General features: G+C 43.5%; 1 protein-coding gene and 1 long non-coding RNA gene across 4 annotated transcripts; both read right to left on the bottom strand.

Annotated features, from left to right (window-relative positions):
- Positions 1–707: 707 nt before the first annotated feature.
- On the bottom strand, positions 708–22,282 carry LOC127926979 (NLR family CARD domain-containing protein 3-like). Its single transcript, XM_052512604.1, is given in 9 exon segments — positions 708–1,906; positions 4,723–4,769; positions 4,978–5,151; positions 15,426–15,599; positions 18,795–18,968; positions 19,258–19,354; positions 19,357–21,027; positions 21,850–22,077; positions 22,202–22,282. Coding segments are annotated over 8 exon segments (2,901 nt in total). The 5' UTR covers positions 21,887–22,077; positions 22,202–22,282; the 3' UTR covers positions 708–1,379.
- Positions 16,657–18,197, bottom strand: LOC127926980 (uncharacterized). 3 transcript variants are annotated; one of them, XR_008125765.1, is made up of 4 exons: positions 18,011–18,197; positions 17,561–17,605; positions 17,336–17,470; positions 16,657–16,885 (listed from the first exon to the last, which is right to left on the bottom strand). It is a non-coding gene; the product is annotated as an uncharacterized LOC127926980 (long non-coding RNA). The 3 variants fall into 3 exon arrangements; XR_008125766.1 differs by lacking the exon at positions 17,561–17,605; XR_008125764.1 differs by lacking the exon at positions 18,011–18,197 and having other exon boundaries at positions 17,561–17,689.
- Positions 22,283–23,638: the final 1,356 nt, after the last annotated feature.

Genomic DNA, 23,638 nt, shown 5'->3' on the forward strand with positions numbered 1-23,638 from the left:
TCCCATATACAGTTAGACTATTAGGTAAAAACTTTATTTAGGTATGTTTATTGAATTATTGGCCATCCTATTTGTACGGAACAAGTGTCCTAATTCCTCCAATGCGTACTATATCACTCCTTAATAATCCTTGGCTTGCAAAACCAGGCCGTATTAAGCTCTAGTTTATTTGGTGGTAGCGCACCTTACCTCAGGTCAATTTCAGACCTGCTTCCTTCCTATCGATTTTGGTTAAAACCCCAGGTAGAAACCCATTTTATTTGTTCAGAATATTCAAGCACCTATTATTGATCAAATTCAACTCCTTCATATACTTTTAATCAATAAATATCCTAAATAATCCCTCCCAAATTCGAGAATAAAGGCTACTTTACCTGCTGCCGGCTGGGAAAACATTGTTCATTTGAATCAAGTCACCCTCTCTGTCCTCTGTGATAATACGCAGGTCTGTTTCAATTTTAACCTCAATTCAGAGGTCAGGTCTTTAGTAAAATGAGTCAAAAAACTAGTCCGTGCACGTTTTCCAGCGTACTATCTTCAGGCACAGTGAGAGTTATTTAGATCCGGCTCGAAGGACCAAATTGATAGAGGAATTCTAAATTCCTTTATGCTTTAATTGCCAAAACCAATTCGCACTCATTTCTAATTCATTAATGAATTGTAAGTTCATGAATTATGCAGGAAGTAGATCGAGACCAGTCTTAAAAGCCAGGTAAAGAGCGTTTAATTCCAGAGAGTACTGAATGCTTACACACATTTCCACAGGTTATAAACTGAAAATGACGTCAGCGTTTTCCAAACGTTCCATTTCACAAACAGAGGGCCCCTCTAGCTCTCGAGCCTTCGCGTTATCAGCACGAAGTCAAGGCCAATCAGCATAAATCATCATTCCCAAACATCTGGAGATGGCCCGTTCCCACCACCTGGAGATTTGTACAACTGAATGAACTAAGGAACAGACCTTCATTGTTACTAACTCCTGACTACATTATATACAATTGGGAAAGAGAGCAAGAGAGAAAACTCACATGTACAGTACATTATAGCATTTGGACTAGTCAGTTCTGATTGGAATGTATGCATAATTAGTCATTCCAACCATATTTGTGTGTGTGTGTGTGTGTGAGTCCAGTGTGTGTGTGTGTGTGTGTGTGTGTGTGTGTGTGTGTGTGTGTGTGAGTCCAGTGTGTGTGTGTGTGTGTGCAAAGTGAGTGCGTGTATGTATGTTAATGTGTGTGTGTGTATGTATGTTCAATGTGTGTGTGTGTGTGTGTGTGAGTCCAGTGTGTGTGTGTGTGTGTGTGCGCAATGTGAGTGTGTGTATGTATGTTCAATGTGTGTGTGTGTGTGTGTGTCCAGTGTGTGTGTCAGGTTATTATTTACAGGGACACTGAGGAGTCAACATAAACCCTAAACCCTGGATAGAGGGGCTCAGTGAATGTGGAGGTGAATGTGATCAGGTGGGTCAGTGTGTCAGAGGAGGCTCTATAGAAGGACAGAGTGCCGGCTGGCCAATCCAGATACACTCCAACTCTGTGGGAGCTGGAGGAGGGGACGTCTATGGTAGTGTCATTATTATTGTGCCAGGCAATGTAACTGTTGTCAGAGCAGATCAGACTCCAGGACTTGTCATTGTATCCAAGACAACAATCAAGACCCCTTCCTCTCCTGCTGATTCCTTTATATGTCACTCCTGTACCAGCCCCCATTATCCCACTCCACTCTGCCTCCCAGTAACAGCGCCCAGTCAGACCCTCTCTACAAAGCACCTGTCTATAGCCCTCAAATCTCTCTGGGTGATCAGGATACGGCTGCTCCTCTCTCCTACATGTCACCTTTCTGTTCTTCTCAGACAGAGAGAGGCGTCTGTTTACTGTGTTTAGGTCCAGTGTGAGATCACAGACATCTGATGGATGAAACCAGACACAATATTAGAAATCATCATCATTCACATTAGAATGTTAACTCACTTTTCACTAATTCATTTAATGTAGATGTTTCTAGGTATCAAAAGGAGAAGTTAATTTAACTTGAGACTTGTTGAATGATCATATATTATACTGTATGGTAATATAAAACACACTTATTCACATTAATTACACACACACACACACACACACACACACACACACACACACACACACACACACACACACACACACACACACACACACACACACACACACACACACACACACACACACAACATCTTTGTAAACATCTTTGTAATACCTTGTATCCTTTTCCCTCTCGCTCTCATCCAACACCTCCCACACTGCCCCTACTCGGATGGTATCGCGCCGTCCCAACCTTCGCTCTCTCTCTCCCCCGCTACTCTGTCCTCTTCCATCCTATCATCTCTTCCCTCCGCTCAAACCTTCTCCAACTGATTCTGCCTCCTCAACCCTCCTCTCCTCCCTCTCTGCATCCTTTGACTCTCTATGTCCCCTATCCTCCAGGCCGGCTCGGTCCTCCCCTCCCGCTCCGTGGCTCGACGACTCATTGCGAGCTCACAGAACAGGGCTCCGGGCAGCCGATCGGAAATGGAGGAAAACTCGCATCCCTGCGGACCTGGCATCCTTTCACTCCCTCCTCTCTACATTTTCCTCCTCTGTCTCTGCTGCTAATGCCACTTTCTACCACTCTAAATTCCAAGCAACTGCCTCTAACCCTTGGAAGCTCTTTGCCACCTTCTCCTCCCTCCTGAATCCTCCTCCCCCTCCCCCCTCCTCCCTCTCTGCAGATGACTTCGTCAACCATTTTGAAAAGAAGGTCGACGACATCCGATCCTCGTTTGCTAAGTCAAACGACACCGCTGGTTCTGCTCACACTGCCCTACCCTGTGCTCTGACCTCTTTCTCCCCTCTCTCTCCAGATGAAATCTTGCGTCTTGTGACGGCCGGCCGCCCAACAACCTGCCCGCTTGACCCTATCCCCTCCTCTCTTCTCCAGACCATTTCCGGAGACCTTCTCCCTTACCTCACCTCGCTCATCAACTCATCCCTGACCGCTGGCTACGTCCCTTCCGTCTTCAAGAGAGCGAGAGTTGCACCCCTTCTGAAAAAACCTACACTCGATCCCTCCGATGTCAACAATTACAGACCAGTATCCCTTCTTTCTTTTCTCTCCAAAACTCTTGAACGTGCCGTCCTTGGCCAGCTCTCCCGCTATCTCTCTCTGAATGACCTTCTTGATCCAAATCAGTCAGGTTTCAAGACTAGTCATTCAACTGAGACTGCTCTCCTCTGTATCACGGAGGCGCTCCGCACTGCTAAAGCTAACTCTCTCTCCTCTGCTCTCATCCTTCTAGATCTATCGGCTGCCTTCGATACTGTGAACCATCAGATCCTCCTCTCCACCCTCTCCGAGTTGGGCATCTCCGGCGCGGCCCACGCTATGATTGCATCCTACCTGACAGGTCGCTCCTACCAGGTGGCGTGGCGAGAATCTGTCTCCTCACCACGCGCTCTCACCACTGGTGTCCCCAGGGCTCTGTTCTAGGCCCTCTCCTATTCTCGCTATACAGCAAGTCACTTGGCTCTGTCATAACCTCACATGGTCTCTCCTATCATTGCTATGCAGATGACACACAATTAATCTTCTCCTTTCCCCCTTCTGATGACCAGGTGGCGAATCGCATCTCTGCATGTCTGGCATACATATCAGTGTGGATGACGGATCACCACTTCAAGCTGAACCTCGGCAAGACGGAGCTGCTCTTCCTCCCGGGGAAGGACTGCCCGTTCCATGATCTCGCCATCACGGTTGACAACTCCATTGTGTCCTCCTCCCAGAGCGCTAAGAACCTTGGCATGATCCTATACAACATCCTGTCGTTCTCAACCAACATCAAGGCGGTGGCCCGTTCCTGTAGGTTCATGCTCTACAACATCCGCAGAGTACGACCCTGCCTCACACAGGAAGCGGAGGAGGTCCTAATCCAGGCACTTGTCATCTCCCGTCTGGATTACTGCAACTCGCTGTTGGCTGGGCTCCCTGCCTGTGCCATTAAACCCCTTCAACTCATCCAGAACGCCGCAGCCCGTCTGGTGTTCAACCTTCTCAAGTTCTCTCACGTCACCCCGCTCCTCCGTTCTCTCCACTGGCTTCCAGTTGAAGCTCGCATCCGCTACAAGACCATGGTGCTTGCCTACGGAGCTGTGAGGGGAACGGCACCTCAGTACCTCCAGGCTCTGATCAGGCCCTACACCCAAACAAGGGCACTGCGTTCATCCACCTCTGGCCTGCTCGCCTCCCTACCACTGAGGAAGTACAGCTCCCGCTCAGCCCAGTCAAAACTGTTCGCTGCTCTGGCCCCCCAATAGTGGAACAAACTCCCTCACGACGCCAGGACAGCGGAGTCAATCACCACCTTCCGGAGACACCTGAAACCCCACCTCTTTAAGGAATACCTAGGATAGGATAAGTAATCCCTCTCACCCCCCTTTAAGATTTAGATGCACTATTGTAAAGTGACTGTTCCACTGGATGTCATAAGGTGAATGCACCAATTTGTAAGTCGCTCTGGATAAGAGCGTCTGCTAAATGACTTAAATGTAATGTAATGTTAAATGTAACTTTGGTGTCCCTGATTTCTGCTTCTGTAGAACTACAGCTGATATTTAATATGACCAAGTCAGTAATGAAGGTGGTCTTTGACTTTGACTTAACTTGAATTAAGACTTATTCTTAGTCATATTCTTCACAGCAGTCAACACTCACATTTTCTAAGTCCAGGTTTCATTCTGTTCTCTCCACCATGTTCCACACTGTAGCGGTAAGCAGAAGAACAGACAGTCATTGAGGGATACACCTGAACTCACACACACACACACACACACACACACACAACACACACACACACACACACACAGTCAGCATATAACTTTGTCCAAGTGGTGGTCAGAATGTTTGTCTTAACCAGCCTGATAAGTCCAACATGTCTGATATGAACTTTGACATAAACCCTCTACATACTTGAGTTTCTCCAGTCTGCAGTGTGGATCCTCCAGTCCAGCAGAGAGCAGTCTGACTCCTGAGTCTCCTGGGTGATTGTAGCTCAGGTCCAGCTCTCTCAGGTGTGAGGGGTTTGACCTCAGAGCTGAGACCAGAGAAGCACAGCCTTCCTCTGTGACTAGACAGCCTGACAGCCTGCAAAGAGTCAAATCATTTTAAAATCACACTGATATTCTTTGGTGGTGAAAATAGTGGCAGATATATTTACATGTACATTACATTTAAGTCATTTAGCAGACGCTCTTATTCAGAGCGACTTACAAATTGGTGCATTCACCTTATGACATCCTATACTATATTTTTTCAACATATTCAGATATATCAGTGTCCTGAAACCTTCCATATCTATTCGTAATATCGTGTATCATCATAAAAAAGACTACAACAAAACATGCTAACCTCTCACCATTACCAATAACAGAGACAACAACAACACATGCTAACCTCTCACCATTACCAATAACAGAGGCTACAACAAAACATACTAATCTCTCACCATTACCAATAACAGAGACTACAACAAAACATGCTAACCTCTCACCATTACCAATAACAGAGGATACAACAAAACATGCTAACCTCTCACCATTACCAATAACTGAGGCTACAACAAAACATGCTAACCTCTCACCATTACCAATAACAGAGACTACAACAAAACATGCTAACCTCTCACCATTACCAATAACAGAGGCTACAACAAAACATGCTAACCTCTCACCATTACCAATAACAGAGACTACAACAAAACATGCTAACCTCTCACCATTACCAATAACAGAGGCTACAACAAAACATGCTAACCTCTCACCATTAACCTCAAATAAAAGGTGACATTCTGTACTGTCACCTAATATGAAACATTGTATCTCAAATCCAAAATGCTGGAGCAAAGCACCACATTTAAAACTATAAGTTTCACTGTCCAAACACATATGGTGTGGACTATGTGTGTCTGGTAAACACATGTGGATCTGGTGAACAGTTATCACTTGTTGACCAACTACAGGAATACTGACCTCAGAGTCTCCAGTTTACAGTGGGGATTCCCCAGTCCAGCAGAGAGCAGCTTCACTCCTGAATCCTTCAGGTCATTGTTACTCAGTTCCAGCTCTCAGGTGTGAGGGGTTTGAACGGAGAACTGAGGCCAACACTTTACAGGATGTGTTTCTGAGTTTACAGCCAGTGAGTCTGAAACACAGAAGAAATATAATTACAGACAGGTTGTACTCAAATGTTACGCTTAGCTTTCCCTGCTTACACTGTTACCAGTCCACAAATAACGTGTTGGGTTTGACCCAGAGAGGCACAGCCTAGAAATGACACATTTTCCAAATATTGCTTGTAGATAGAAAGATGCATATTAACAAATATTTGAGTAGACTGACCAGACCAGCTTAAAAATCAGTATCAGTCAAAAGACAGACAGTGAGGTATCAGATTTAGATTGTATTGAGTATACAGTCCACAAAATATCTATTTAGACAGTGAGGTATCAGATTTAGATTGTATTGAGTATATAGTCCACACCATATCTATTTAGACAGTGAGGTATCAGATTTAGATTGTATTGAGTATACAGTCCACACCATATCTATTTTGACAGTGAAGCTAACATTTTAAATGTGTCTCTATAATCCAACATTTTGGAATTGAGATGAAATGTTTCATATGACGTGACAGTTTATAATGTCACCTTTAATTTGAGGTTATTTTAAGACAAGTGTTTCACTATTAAAAATTAAAACACTTTATGTTTCCAGTCTCCCCATTAGACAAAAGTAATCTGACCAATTTACTTATAGTGTATTAAGTAGTAGTAGTCAAAAATGTAGTTTTTTGTCGTGAACTCGTTGGTTGCATTTGCAGTTTGTTTTGGTTGTGTTTTTGGTTGTGTTTTGCCCAATAATAAAATGGTGGATGATGAGTGGAGTACTTTTCTGTCTAAGAGAGTAGATAACATGTTTCTAAACAATAATAAATTAATCCTGATGATGCCATGATTAAGAAAAATCATGAAAGAATCATGAATAATAATGAGTGAGAAAGTTACAGAGGCTACAACAAAACATGCTAACCTCTCACCATTGCCAATAACAGAGGCTACAACAAAACATGCTAACCTCTCACCATTACCAATAACAGAGACTACAACAAAACATGCTAACCTCTCACCATTACCAATAACAGAGGCTACAACAAAACATGCTAACCTCTCACCATTACCAATAACAGAGGCTACAACAAAACATGCTAACCTCTCACCATTACCAATAACAGAGGCTACAACAAAACATGCTAACCTCTCACCATTAACGGGTGGGGTATGATGTTTGTACCTCTGTAACTTTCTCATTCATCATCATTCACCGATTAACTTCAACCGATCGCTACCTGCACCTACCCGCCTGTCCAACATCACTACTCTGGACGGCTCTGACTTAGAATATGTGGACAACTACAAATACTTAGGTGTCTGGTTAGACTGTAAACTCTCCTTCCAGACCCATATAAAACATCTCCAATCTAAACTTAAATCCAGAATTGGCTTCCTATTTCGCAACAAAGCATCCTTCACTCATGCTGCCAAACATACCCTTGTAAAACTGACCATCCTACCAATCCTCGACTTTGCTGATGTCATTTACAAAATAGCCTCCAATACCCTACTCAACAAATTGGATGCAGTCTATCACAGTGCAATCCGTTTTGTCACCAAAGCCCCATATACTACCCACCATTGCGACCTGTACGCTCTCGTTGGCTGGCCCTCTCTTCATACTCGTCGCCAAACCTACTGGCTCCATGTCATCTACAAGACCCTGCTAGGTCAAGTCCCCCCTTATCTCAGCTCGCTGGTCACCATAGCATCTCCCACCTGTAGCACACGCTCCAGCAGGTATATCTCTCTAGTCACCCCCAAAACCAATTCTTTCTTTGGCCGCCTCTCCTTCCAGTTCTCTGCTGCCAATGACTGGAACGAACTACAAACATCTCTGAAACTGGAAATCAAATCAAATCAAATGTATTTATATAGCCCTTCGTACATCAGCTGATATCTCAAAGTGCTGTACAGAAACCCAGCCTAAAACCCCAAACAGCAAGCAATGCAGGTGTAGAAGCACGGTGGCTAGGAAAAACTCCCTAGAAAGGCCAAAACCTAGGAAGAAACCTAGAGCGGAACCAGGCTATGTGGGGTGGCCAGTCCTCTTCTGGCTGTGCCAGGTGGAGATTATAACAGAACATGGCCAAGATGTTCAAATGTTCATAAATGACCAGCATGGTCGAATAATAATAAGGCAGAACAGTTGAAACTGGAGCAGCAGCACGGTCAGGTGGACTGGGGTCAGCAAGGAGTCATCATGTCAGGTAGTCCTGGGGCATGGTCCTAGGGCTCAGGTCAGTTGAAACTGGAGCAGCAGCACGGAAACACTTATCTCCCTCACTAGCTTTAAGCACCAACTGTCAGAGCAGCTCAAAGATTACTGCACCTGTACATAGCCCACCTATAATTTAGCCCAAACAACTACCACTTTCCCTACTGTATTTCATCTATTTATTTATTTTGCTCCTTTGCACCCCATTATTTTTATTTCAACATTGCACATTCTACCATTGCAAATCTACATTACATTTACATTTACATTTAAGTCATTTAGCAGACGCTCTTATCCAGAGCGACTTACAAATTGATGCATTCACCTTATGACATCGAGTGGAACAGTCACTTTACAATAGTGCATCTAAATCTTAAAGGGGGGGGGGTGAGAGGGATTACTTATCCTATCCTAGGTATTCCTTAAAGAGGTGGGGTTTCAGGTGTCTCCGGAAGGTGGTGATTGACTCCGCTGTCCTGGCGTCGTGAGGGAGTTTGTTCCACCATTGGGGGGCAAGAGCAGCGAAAAGTTTTGACTGGGCTGAGCGGGAGCTGTACTTCCTCAGTGGTAGGGAGGCGAGCAGGCCAGACGTGGATGAACGCAGTGCCCTTGTTTGGGTGTAGGGCCTGATCAGAGCCTGGAGGTACTGAGGTGCCGTTCCCCTCACAGCTCCGTAGGCAAGCACCATGGTCTTGTAGCGGATGCGAGCTTCAACTGGAAGCCAGTGGAGAGAGCGGAGGAGCGGGGTGACGTGAGAGAACTTGGGAAGGTTGAACACCAGACGGGCTGCGGCATTCTGGATGAGTTGAAGGGGTTTAATGGCACAGGCAGAGAGCCCAGCCAACAGCGAGTTGCAGTAATCCAGACGGGAGATGACAAGTGCCTGGATTAGGACCTGCGCCGCTTCCTGTGTGAGGTAGGGTCGTACTCTGCGGATGTTGTAGAGCATGAACCTACAGGAACGGGCCACCGCCTTGATGTTGGTTGAGAACGACAGGGTGTTGTCCAGGATCACTCCAAGGTTCTTAGCGCTCTGGGAGGAGGACACAATGGAGTTGTTAACCGTGATGGCGAGATCATGGAACGGGCAGTCCTTCCCCGGGAGGAAGAGCAGCTCCGTCTTGCCGAGGTTCAGCTTGAGGTGGTGATCCGTCATCCACACTGATATGTCTGCCAGACATGCAGAGATGCGATTCTCCACCTGGTCATCAGAAGGGGGAAAGGAGAAGATTAATTGTGTGTCGTCTGCATAGCAATGATAGGAGAGACCATGTGAGGTTATGACAGAGCCAAGTGACTTGGTGTATAGCGAGAATAGGAGAGGGCCTAGAACAGAGCCCTGGGGGACACCAGTGGTGAGAGCGCGTGGTGAGGAGACAGATTCTCGCCACGCCACCTGGTAGGAGCGACCTGTCAGGTAGGACGCAATCCAAGCGTGGGCCGCGCCGGAGATGCCCAACTCAGAGAGGGTGGAGAGGAGGATCTGATGGTTCACAGTATCGAAGGCAGCCGATAGATCTAGAAGGATGAGAGCAGAGGAGAGAGAGTTAGCTTTAGCAGTGCGGAGCGCCTCCGTGATACAGAGGAGAGCAGTCTCAGTTGAATGACTAGTCTTGAAACCTGACTGATTTGGATCAAGAAGGTCATTCTGAGAGAGATAGCGGGAGAGCTGGCCAAGGACGGCACGTTCAAGAGTTTTGGAGAGAAAAGAAAGAAGGGATACTGGTCTGTAATTGTTGACATCGGAGGGATCGAGTGTAGGTTTTTTCAGAAGGGGTGCAACTCTCGCTCTCTTGAAGACGGAAGGGACGTAGCCAGCGGTCAGGGATGAGTTGATGAGCGAGGTGAGGTAAGGAAGAAGGTCTCCGGAAATGGTCTGGAGAAGAGAGGAGGGGATAGGGTCAAGCGGGCAGGTTGTTGGGCGGCCGGCCGTCACAAGACGCGAGATTTCATCTGGAGAGAGAGGGGAGAAAGAGGTCAGAGCACAGGGTAGGGCAGTGTGAGCAGAACCAGCGGTGTCGTTTGACTTAGCAAACGAGGATCGGATGTCGTCGACCTTCTTTTCAAAATGGTTGACGAAGTCATCTGCAGAGAGGGAGGGGGGGGGGGATTCAGGAGGGGGGAGAAGGTGGCAAAGAGCTTCCTAGGGTTAGAGGCAGATGCTTGGAATTTAGAGTGGTAGAAAGTGGCTTTAGCAGCAGAGACAGAGGAGGAAAATGTAGAGAGGAGGGAGTGAAAGGATGCCAGGTCCGCAGGGAGGCGAGTTTTCCTCCATTTCCGCTCGGCTGCACGGAGCCCTGTTTTGTGAGCTCGCAGTGAGTCATCGAGCCACGGAGCGGGAGGGGAGGACCGAGCCGGCCTGGAGGATAGGGGACATAGAGAGTCAAAGGATGCAGAGAGGGAGGAGAGGAGGGTTGAGGAGGCAGAATCAGAAGATAGGTTGGAGAAGGTTTGAGCAGAGGGAAGAGATGATAGGATGGAAGAGGAGAGAGTAGCGGGGGAGAGAGAGCGAAGGTTGGGACGGCGCGATACCATCCGAGTAGGGGCAGTGTGGGAGGTGTTGGATGAGAGCGAGAGGGAAAAGGATACAAGGTAGTGGTCGGAGACTTGGAGGGGAGTTGCAATGAGGTTAGTGGAAGAACAGCATCTAGTAAAGATGAGGTCGAGCGTATTGCCTGCCTTGTGAGTAGGGGGAGAAGGTGAGAGGGTGAGGTCAAAGGAGGAGAGGAGTGGAAAGAAGGAGGCAGAGAGGAATGAGTCAAAGGTAGACGTGGGGAGGTTAAAGTCGCCCAGAACTGTGAGAGGTGAGCCGTCCTCAGGAAAGGAGCTTATCAAGGCATCAAGCTCATTGATGAACTCTCCGAGGGAACCTGGAGGGCGATAAATGATAAGGATGTTAAGCTTGAAAGGGCTGGTAACTGTGACAGCATGGAATTCAAAGGAGGCGATAGACAGATGGGTAAGGGGAGAAAGAGAGAATGACCACTTGGGAGAGATGAGGATCCCGGTGCCACCACCCCGCTGACCAGAAGCTCTCGGGGTGTGCGAGAACACGTGGGCGGACGAAGAGAGAGCAGTAGGAGTAGCAGTCTTGTCTGTGGTGATCCATGTTTCCGTCAGTGCCAAGAAGTCGGGGGACTGGAGGGAGGCATAGACTGAGATGAACTCTGCCTTGTTGGCCGCAGATCGGCAGTTCCAGAGGCTACCGGAGACCTGGAACTCCACGTGGGTCGTGCGCGCTGGGACCACCAGATTAGGGTGGCCGCGGCCACGCGGTGTGGAGCGTTTGTATGGTCTGTGCAGAGAGGAGATAACAGGGATAGACAGACACATAGTTGACAGGCTACAGAAGAGGCTACGCTAATGCAAAGGAGATTGGAATGACAAGTGGACTACACGTCTCGAATGTTCAGAAAGTTAAGCTTACGTAGCAAGAATCTTATTGACTAAAATGATTAAAATGATACAGTACTGCTGAAGTAAGCTAGCTGGCAGTGGGTGCGTTGTTGACACTACACTAATCAAGTCGTTCCGTTGAGTGTAATAGTTTCGACAGTGCTGCTATTCGGGGGCTAGCTGGCTAGCTAGTAGTCTTGTTTACGTTACGTTACGTTGCGTCAAAAGAACGACAGTAGCTGGCTAGCTAACCTAGAAAATCGCTCTAGACTACACAATTATCTTTGATACAAAGACGGCTATGTAGCTAGCTATGTAGCTAGCTACGATCAAACAAATCAAACCGTTATACTGTAATGAAATAAAATGAAAATGTGATACTACCTGTGAATGCGACCAGGTTGTTGAGTCTATTCAGAAGATGTTGGCTAGCTGTTGGCTAGCTAGCAGAGTCTCCTACGTTAAGGACGACAAATAGCTGGCTAGTGAACCTCGGTAAATTAAGATAATCACTCTAAGACTACACACTCTAAACTACACAATTATCTTGGATACGAAGACAGCAAAGACAGCTATGTAGCTAGCTAACACTACACTAATCAAGTCGTTCAGTTGAGTGTAATAGTTTCTCCAGTGCAGCTAATCAGTGGATGTTAGCTAGCTGGCTAGTGAAGACTACGTTAGGACGGCGAAATACGATAATTACGCAATTATCTTTGATACAAAGACGGCTATGTAGCTAGCTAAGAAGAAATTGCTAAGATTTAGACAAATCAAACCGTTGTGCTATAATGAAATGTAATGAAATGTAATGAAAAAGTTATACTACCTGCGGAGCGAAGTGTCGATGCAACCGCTCGCTCCAACCCGGAAGTTACAAAAACCATTCCAGTGTTTTACTTGCTATATTGTTTTTACTTTGCCACCTTGGCCTTTTTTTGCCTATACCTCCCTTATATCACCTCATTTGCTCACATCGTATATAGACTTATTATTATTATTGACTGTATGTTTGTTTTACTCCATGTGTAACTCTGTGTCATTGTATGTGTCGAACTGCTTTGCTTTATCTTGGCCAGGCCGCAATTGTAAATGAGAACTTGTTCTCAACTTGCCTACCTGGTTAAATAAAGGTGAAATAAAAAATAAAAATAAAATTAACCTCTTCAACCTATGGGGGCGCTGTGTCATTATTGGATAAAAAGACGTGCCCGTTTTAAGCGCAATATTTTGTCACGAAAAAATGCACGACTATGCATGGAATTGACAGCCTTGGAAATACAAAACTCTGACGTCTCCAAAACTGCAAAGATATTATCTGTGAGTGCCCCAAAACTAATGCAACAGGCGAAACCAAGATGAAGTTTCATACAGGAAATGCCCCAGATTCTGAAGGCGCTGTGTTCCAATGTGTGACAATACAGAGGCGGATGCAAGATGCAAGCAACGATGGTTTAATGAATACAGTTTACAACAGCAACAGGACAGACAGACTGTACTCAGACGGAATCCGACCCAGGGACTAGGGCGCATCTTCCAATGATAGCGTGCTGAGAAATCCAGGGGAGTGTGTCCGGATGGGTAGGAAGGAGCACAGCAGATAATCCACACAAGGGCGGCGAGAGAAGAGCACAGACACACGACACAACCTCAGGGAAGTAACAACGATCTGACAACAAGAAACACTGGTTACAGAACATATAAAGGGAAGATAAGTGGTTCCAGCTGGCGCAGACAATCAGGCCGAGATTGGGAACCACGCCCACACAAACACGGGAGAGAGAGAGAGAGAGAGAGAGAGAGAGAGAGAAAGAGAAAGAGAGAGGGAGGCAGTGGATTCATGAACCGTGACACAATGTCTCCTTATATGGCTGTGAATGCGCCAGGAATGAGCCTGCGCTTTCTGTCTATTCCCCGAGGTGTCTGCAGCACTGTGACGTGTTTGTAGGCATATCATTGGAAGATTGACCATAAGAGACTACATTTACCTGGTGTCCCGCCTGGTGTCCTGTGTACGTAATCTGTAGGTCCATGCGCGTTCCAGTTCTTCAGAAGAGAAAGTAAACTGCCACGATGGATTTTATCGTCGATAGATATGTGAAAATCACCTTGAGGATTGATTCTAAACATCGGTTTGCCATGTTTCTGTCGATATTATGGAGTTAATGTGGAAGAAAGTTCGTGTTTTAATGACTTATTATTATTTATTTTTCCTTAACCAAACGTGATGAACAAAACGGAGCGATTAGTCGACACAAATAATATTTTTGGTAAAAACGGAACATTTGCTATCTAACAGAGTCTCCTCCTTGAAAACATCTGAAGTTCTTCAAAGGTAAATGATTTTCTTTGAATTATTTTCTGGTTTTTGTGTAAAATGTTGCATGCTGAAATAGAGGCATAATCCTATGCTAGGCTAATACTAATACTAATACTGTTACACAAATGCTTGTTTAGCTATGGTTCAAAAGCATATTTTGAAAATCTGAGATGACAGTGTTGTTAACAAAAGGCTAAGCTTGAGAGCAAATAGATTAATTTCATTTAATTTGAGATTTTCATGAATAGTTAACGTTGTGTTATGCTAATGAGCGTGCGGATAGATTTAGACAATCCTGGATACAGGTTTTTTTCCGTAGCTAAACGTGACGCAGAAAACGGAGCAATTTGTCCTAACCAAATAATCTTTCAGGAAAAACTGAACATTTGCTATCAGAGAGTCTCCTCATTGAAAACATCCGAAGTTCTTCAAAGGTAAATGATTTTATTTGAATGCTTTTTCTGGTTTTTGTGAAAATGTTGCCTGCTGAATGCTAACGCTAAATGCTATGCTAAATGCTACGTTAGCTATCAATACTGTTACACAAATGCTTGTTTTGCAATGGTTGAGAAGCTTATTTAGAAAATCTGAGATGACAGTGTTGTTAACAGAAGGCTAAGCTTGAGAGCAAATAGATTCATTTCATTTCATTTGCGATTTTCATGAATAGTTAACGTTGAGTTATGGTAATGAGCTTGAGGCTGTAGTCACGATACCGGATCCGGGATGGCTCGACGCAAGAAGTTAACGATTCATTCCTGATTATTCATCATCATCATAGTAGCATCCACATGAATGTAGAAGTGTTCAGAAACATCTTCTATTCTTGCTGACAATACAAGTGAAGTGACTCCAAAATGACAGGACATTATTCACCATTCAGTTTCTATTAGGAAAAACATCCAAAACACAACCAAGACAAACTGCAAATGGATTTCATAAGTTTGTAGAATCACAAGCTTGATGTAATCACTGCAGGCATGGAATATGGGACTAAATACTAAACTTATGACTAAAATAATTTATCCAAAATATTATGACTTTGTTAAATGGGAGAACTAGATACATAAAGGTTTTTCATTTATAACGTGTAAAATATATATGTATGAAAATACCATTAAATAAAAGGTGACATTCTGTACTGTCACCTAATATGAAACATTATATCTCAAATCCTAAATGCTAGAGCAGAGCACCACATTTAAACTGTAAGCTTCACTGTCCAAACACATATGGTGTGGACTATGTGTGTCTGGTAAACACATGTGGATCTGGTGAACAGTTATCACTTGTTGACCAACTACAGGAATACTGACCTCAGAGTCTCCAGTTTACAGTGGGGATTCCCCAGTCCAGCAGAGAGCAGCTTCACTCCTGAATCCTTCAGGTCATTGTTACTCAGGTCCAGCTCTCTCAGGTGTGAGGGGTTTGACTCCAGAACTGAGACCAGAGAAGCACAGCCTTCCTCTGTGACTAGACAGCCTGACAGCCTGTAAAGAGTCAAATCATATTAAAATCACACTGATATTCTTTGGTGGTGAAAATAGTGGCAGTATATTTTTTCAACATATAGAACCTTCCATATCTATTCGTAAATTGATGTATCATCATTCATCAAATGACAAATGATCAAATCATCACCTGAGGATAGAAACATGTATAGTACAAATATTATAGTAGACTGACCAGACCAGTTTAAAAAGCAGTATCAGTCAAAAGACAGACAGTGAGGTATCAGATTTAGATTGCATTGAGTATACAGTTTACACCATATCTATTTAGACAGTGAGGTATCAGATTTAGATTGTATTGAGTATACAGTCCACACCATATCTATTTAGACAGTGAGGTATCAGATATTATTTAGATTGTATTGAGTATACAGTCCACACCATATCTATTTAGACAGTGAGGTATCAGATTTAGATTGTATTGAGTATACAGTCCACACCATATCTATTTAGACAGTGAGGTATCAGATTTAGATTGTATTGAGTATACAGTCCACACCATATCTATTTAGACAGTGAGGAATCAGATTTAGATTGTATTGAGTATACAGTCCACACCATATCTATTTAGACAGTGAGGTATCAGATTTAGATTGTATTGAGTATACAGTCCACACCATATCTATTTAGACAGTGAGGAATCAGATTTAGATTGTATTGAGTATACAGTCCACACCATATATATTTTAACAGTGAGGAATCAGATTTAGATTGTATTGAGTATACAGTCCACACCATATCTATTTAGACAGTGAGGTATCAGATTTAAATTGTATTGAGTATACAGTCCACATCATATCTATTTAGACAGTGAAGCTAACATTTTAAAAAGGCTTGGCAACTTTGAAAAAAACAACTTTATGGACATTGCCATTGAGGGCTTCCACCATTTTAAAGTAGTCAACTGGGTGGGGATTACTATGAGTTAGGAGCAATCAACCACTTAAGAAGAAGAAAATGTATGACTTTAAAGTGGAGATCAAATCAAATCAAATGTTATTGGTCACATACACATGGTTAGCAGATGTTAATGTGAGTGTAGCGAAATGCTTGTGCTTCTAGCTCCGACCGTGCAATAATATCTAACAAGAAATCTAACAATAACAGAGGCTACAACAAAACATGCTAACCTCTCATCATTACAAATAACAGAGGCTACAACAAAACATACTAACCTCTCACCATTACCAATAACAGAGGCTACAACAAAACATACTAACCTCTCACCATTACCAATAACAGAGGCTACAACAAAACATACTAACCTCTCACCATTACCAATAACAGAGGCTACAACAAAACATGCTAACCTCTCACCATTACCAATAACAGAGGCTACAACAAAACATACTAACCTCTCACCATTACCAATAACAGAGGCAACTACAAAACATGCTAACCTCTCACCATTACCAATAACAGAGGCAACTACAAAACATGCTAACCTCTCACCATTACCAATAACAGAGGCTACAACAAAACATACTAACCTCTCACCATTACCAATAACAGAGGCAACTACAAAACATGTTAACCTCTCACCATTACCAATAACAGAGACTACAACAAAACATGTTAACCTCTCACCATTACCAATAACAGAGGCTACAACAAAACATGCTAACCTCTCACCATTACCAATAACAGAGACTACAACAAAACATGCTAACCTCTCATCATTACAAATAACAGAGGCTACAACAAAACATACTAACCTCTCACCATTACCAATAACAGAGGCTACAACAAAACATACTAACCTCTCACCATTACCAATAACAGAGGCTACAACAAAACATACTAACCTCTCACCATTACCAATAACAGAGGCTACAACAAAACATACTAACCTCTCACCATTACCAATAACAGAGACTACAACAAAACATACTAACCTCTCATCATTACAAATAACAGAGGCTACAACAAAACATACTAACCTCTCACCATTACCAATAACAGAGGCTACAACAAAACATACTAACCTCTCACCATTACCAATAACAGAGGCTACAACAAAACATGCTAACCTCTCACCATTACCAATAACAGAGGCTACAACAAAACATACTAACCTCTCACCATTACCAATAACAGAGGCAACTACAAAACATGCTAACCTCTCACCATTACCAATAACAGAGGCAACTACAAAACATGCTAACCTCTCACCATTACCAATAACAGAGGCTACAACAAAACATACTAACCTCTCACCATTACCAATAACAGAGGCAACTACAAAACATGTTAACCTCTCACCATTACCAATAACAGAGACTACAACAAAACATGTTAACCTCTCACCATTACCAATAACAGAGGCTACAACAAAACATGCTAACCTCTCACCATTACCAATAACAGAGACTACAACAAAACATGCTAACCTCTCACCATTACCAATAACAGAGGCTACAACAAAACATACTAACCTCTCACCATTACCAATAACAGAGGCTACAACAAAACATACTAACCTCTCACCATTACCAATAACAGAGGCTACAACAAAACATGCTAACCTCTCACCATTACCAATAACAGAGGCTACAACAAAACATACTAACCTCTCACCATTACCAATAACAGAGGCAACTACAAAACATACTAACCTCTCACCATTACCAATAACAGAGGCTACAACAAAACATGCTAACCTCTCACCATTACCAATAGCAGAGGCTACAACAAAACATGCTAACCTCTCACCATTACCAATAACAGAGACTACAACAAAACATGCTAACCTCTCACCATTACCAATAACAGAGGGGTCTGATCTTTGTGCCTCTGTAACTTTCTCATTCATCATCACTCAAGACTCATTCATTATTATTCATAATCATGGTAGCAGCCACATGAATGTAGAAGTGTTCAGAAACATCTTCTATTCGTACTGACAATACAAGTGAAGTGACTCCAAAATGACAGGACATTATTCACCATTCAGTTTCTATGAGGAAAACATCCAAAACACAACCAAGTGCAAATTAATTCAACAAGTTAGTAGAATCACAAGCTTGATGTAATCACTGCAGGCTTGGAATATGGGACCAAATACTAAACGTATGACTACTTTAATACACTATAAGTGAATATAACCGAATAATTACGACTTTTCAAATGGGAGAACTACATACATAAAGTGCTTTCATATCTGATAATACTGACCTCAGAGTCTCCAGTTTACAGTGGGGATTCCCCAGTCCAGCAGAGAGCAGCTTCACTCCTGAATCCTTCAGGTCATTGTTACTCAGATCCAGCTCTCTCAGGTGTGAGGGGTTTGACTCCAGAGCTGAGACCAGAGAAGCACAGCCTTCCTCTGTGACTCCACAGTCTGACAGCCTGACAAAGAGATCATCATGACTTCACAAACACACTGTTAATTTAACACCAGTAGTGTAGAAGGACAATGGCAGATGCATTTGGTTTATTCTCTCAAACAACATATAGATTCATCTTCCGTCTCCTAGAATTGTATGGTCATATTGTTATACTAATGTGAAAATCAATGAATTTATTCAATATGTTTTTCGTTTATCAATATAATATATTATACATGTTATAATACATATTTTCTCTAATCTGAATATTTCCTGATGATTAGTTCTTAAATGTCATTTTATTAACTCACAGAACAGCTCTGGAGGCTTTGACCACTGGCAAGAGCCTCAGAAGACCTTCCTCTGATCTGGAGTATTTCTTCAGGTCAAACACATCCAGATCCTTTTCGAAGTCAGCAACACAAAGACCAGAGCTGACCACTGTGCAGGTGACAGGTAGGGTTCTGAGTGACTTCCTGATCTCAGGAAGCTTTGGATCTCCTCCACTAGAGAATGGTCATTCAGTTCATTCAGACAGTGGAACAGATTGATGCTCCTCTCTGGAGAGAGATCCTCCCCGATCTTCTCCTTGATGTACTCGACTGTTTCTTCATGGCTCTGTGAGCTGCTTCTTGTCTTTGTCAGTAGACCTCGTAAGTGTTTCTGATTGGACTCCAATGAGAGGCCCAGAAGGAAGCGGAGGAAAAGGTCCAGGTTTCCTGTCTCACTTTGTAAGGCTTTATCCACAGCACTCTTGTAGAAAGCAACTTCAGGCTCGTCTTTTGTTTGCAGTTTGTCCATTAGATTCTCATTGTTGTTGATGAATGAGAGGAACACATATACAGCAGCCAGAAACTCCTGAATGCTCAGATGAACAAAGCAGTACACCTTGTCCTGGTACAGCCCACATTCCTCTTTAAAGAGCTGTGTGCACAATCCTGAGTACACGGAGGCTTCATTGACATCAATGCCAGCCTCTTTCAGGTCTTCTTCATAGAAAATCAGATTGCCCTTCACAAGCTGTTGAAAAGCCAGTTTTCCCAGTGACAGAATGCTCTCTTTATTCCAGTGTGGACCTGTCTCTTCTTTCCCAAGATACTTTTCATTCTTCTGTTTGGTATGAAACTCCACAAGGTGTGTGTACATCTCAGTCAGAGTCTTGGGCATCTCTTCTCTCTTATGTTTCAGCATGTGTTCAAGGACTGTTGCAGAAATCCAACAGAAGACTGGAATGTGGCACATGATGTGGAGACTCCTTGATGTCTTTATGTGTGAGATGATTCTGTTGGCCAGGTCCTCATCACTGAATCTCTTCCTGAAGTACTCCTCCTTCTGTGGGTCATTGAACCCTCGTACCTCTGTCACCTGGTCAACACACCATGAAGGGATCTTATTGGCTGCTGCAGGTCGGGTAGTTATCCAGAGGAGAGCAGAGGGAAGCAGATTTCCCTTGATGAGATTTGTCAGCAGAACATCCACTGAGGTTGACTCTGTGACGTCCCAACAGATCTTGTTCTTCTGGAAGTCTAGGGGCAGTCGGCACTCATCCAGACCATCAAAGATGAACAGAACTTTGTACTTGTTGTAGATGGAGATTCCTGATTGTTTGGTTTCTATTGAGAAGTGATTAAGAAGTTCAATGAAAGTGTGTTTGTCATCTTTCATTAAATTCAGCTCCCGGAAAGGGAATGAAAATACAAATTTGACATCCTGATTTGCTTTTCCTTCAGCCCAGTCCAGAATGAACTTCTGCACAGAGACTGTTTTTCCAATGCCAGCGACTCCCTTTGTCAGTACAGTTCTGATACGTTTGTCTTGTCCAGTTAAGGGTTTGAAGATATCGTTACATTTGATTGGAGTCTCTGGTCTTGCTTGTTTCCTGGTTGTTGTCTCAATCTGTCTCAGCTCATGTTCATTATTGACCTCTCCTGTTCCACCCTCTGTGATGTAGAGCTCTGTGTAGATCTTATTGAGAAGTGTTGGGTTTCCTTGTTTAGCGATCCCCTCAAATACACATTGAAACTTCTTCTTTAGATTAGATTTGAGTTCACGTTGGCAAATCACAGCAAGATCATCTGAATCTAGAAATAACACAGAGGATATTAATATTACATCTGTTTTAATGTCTACAGTATTGTAGGACTGTTATAAAGTTTTACATTATAATAATTTATTCTCTTAACTGACTGTATAAATGTGTAAATGTTTTCATAATGCATTACAGACTGGTGTGACTGATTATATTATTATTGGTATTATTAATGTTGTCTCTCTCTCTGTAAATTAATCACCACAACACATCCCTGCTGCTACTTGATGAGGTCACTAGGTGTTGTGTTAATGCTACAATATCATTGGGTTACACAGCTATGTGGAAGGACCACCAGAGGGCAGGCTGGGCTCATGGATAGTAGCCCAACAAAGCATGGGAGACAAGGTAACCAGAGTCAATTAAGCACAGCTGACGGTACTAATGAGATACTCTCCTTCCCCTATAAAAGAGAGAATGGAACCAGCAGAGAGGGGAAACTATCTCTGGAAGATGGCCACCGAGAGAGAGAAGCTGTGCTGAATGAACCACGAAGATGGTGACAAACCCGTGATTTATGTTTGTTGTAGTTTAAAGATTATACTATTGTGTTCTTGTTTCATCTGGAGAAGAAGATGTGTGTTTTTTCCTTGGAAGATTTTTCATTGATTATGTTAATGTTTTTGTTGACAAAATACCCTCAATAGAGAACTGTGTTCAATCAGAAAAACCTACTCCTGACTCGTTTATTCCACCTTCCCGCTTTAGAGTGACGCCTAATTACTTGGTACGCTCACAGCTACTTTAACTGTACTTTAGCTACAGCTTTTAAATGTTCTAAAACAGCATACAACATGAGGCAGACAGCTCTTACATTTCTCCAGTGTGTCAGCAAGCTCCTTCTGGTTCATTTTCCTCAGGATGTGCAGTGTGATCTTCAGAGCCCCTCTCTGGCACTGCTCTCCTGCTTCTCATCTTCAGCATCCACCACTTCCTTATCCTGCTTCTGACTCTCAAAGTCTTCTGGGAGTTCTGGACTAAGAATCCTCTTGAACATCTTCAGCTCGTTCTTCACAAATGTCATAATTTTCTCTTCAAGCAACTGAAATAAATAAAGTAAATAAGTTAAGCAAGATAATAAATGCTTTATCATTAACACATTAATGAATGACTGACATATCAACTTGAGGTAAACAAAAACAAATGTACATAACAGGACCACATACACTGAATATGGAGGCCAGGTCTGTTTGATGACTCTGGGAAGACTGACAACTGAGAATCTCTGACCTCTCCTGTTGGTTTCTGTGGACAAAACATGATTTTACATCTCCTCGTCCAGGGAGTACACACACACACACACACACACACACACACACACACACACACACACACACACACACACACACACACACACACACACACACACACACACACACACACACACACACACACACACACAGGAACACACACACACACACACACACACAGGGAGGGAATGTTGTGTTTGTTTAATATTGTTTTAAGACTATGGAAATGTTCTGTACAAAATGAGGACAGTTCCTATGGATTATGAAAACAACAACAATAAATGGGAAAATGGGACGGGGAGAAATGACTAGAGACAGTGTTGTTTAACTAAGGAGAACCACTGACCAGGACCCATGAGTTCTTCTTACCTTTGTTCAGTAGAAAAGTCTTCCTGGGGGAGAAATCTAAAGTTTAACTAGAGGACATGAGTTCTTCTTACCTCATAGACCAGTCACTCTTCATGGACACACAGCTGGGAACAGGGAGGCTGGTCTCTCCTGCTTGATTGGTCTTCAACACAACAGAGACAAACATTTTTATTTTTTAAATGTAGACAGCCGGTGATGATGTAGTGGTAGCTATGGTAACCAGCATGCTGCTGGTAGAGTAGCTAGCTAGCTTACCGAGCTGTACCGACTGGCTAGGATAACTAGGATGCTGCTGGTAGAGTAGCTAGCAGGTCGTTCGTCTGTCCCTCGTCTTGATGATGATGAATCCGGTGAACCACAAATTGAAACAAGGACAGAGAGTGAAAAGGATCTGGCTACACTCATACTGTCCCTGACCGTAAAGAAAAAGCAAATTGAACAGTAAAATTCAGTGTTTCAACACTGTAACAAACTCCTTCGTTATTCCCCAAGATCACCTCAGTCCACTCTGCGCATAACCGGCTTGGCGCCACACCGAACGGGGACGCGGACAGTTCTGTACGGGGACTCGGACAGTTCTGTACGGGGACGCGGACGGTTCTGTACGGGGACGCGGACGGTTCTGTACGGGGACGCGGACGGTTCTGTACGGGGACGCGGACGGTTCTGTACGGGGACGCGGACGGTTCTAGGATGCGGATGCGCGCAGTGCAGCACAATCAACTAAACCCAGTCTTTACAGTGGGTTACATTACTAATATTCATTTTTTATCATTATGTAAAACAAACATTCTATGTTTTTACAACAATATGTTGAGATCTGGGTCCATATCGCCAATTCTTCAGAGGAGAAAATTGGTCGTATAAGTGCTGAGAATAAAGACATTTTACACTTATGGGTATAAATTAAAGCTATTTATGAAGTCTCTAGTCCCACCTAGTCGGCAGATATTTAGGACACCTCTTGAGCTGTCCTAAGTAGTT

Source organism: Oncorhynchus keta, unplaced genomic scaffold (genome assembly GCF_023373465.1).
Source record: "Oncorhynchus keta strain PuntledgeMale-10-30-2019 unplaced genomic scaffold, Oket_V2 Un_contig_8780_pilon_pilon, whole genome shotgun sequence".
NCBI lineage: Eukaryota > Metazoa > Chordata > Actinopteri > Salmoniformes > Salmonidae > Oncorhynchus > Oncorhynchus keta.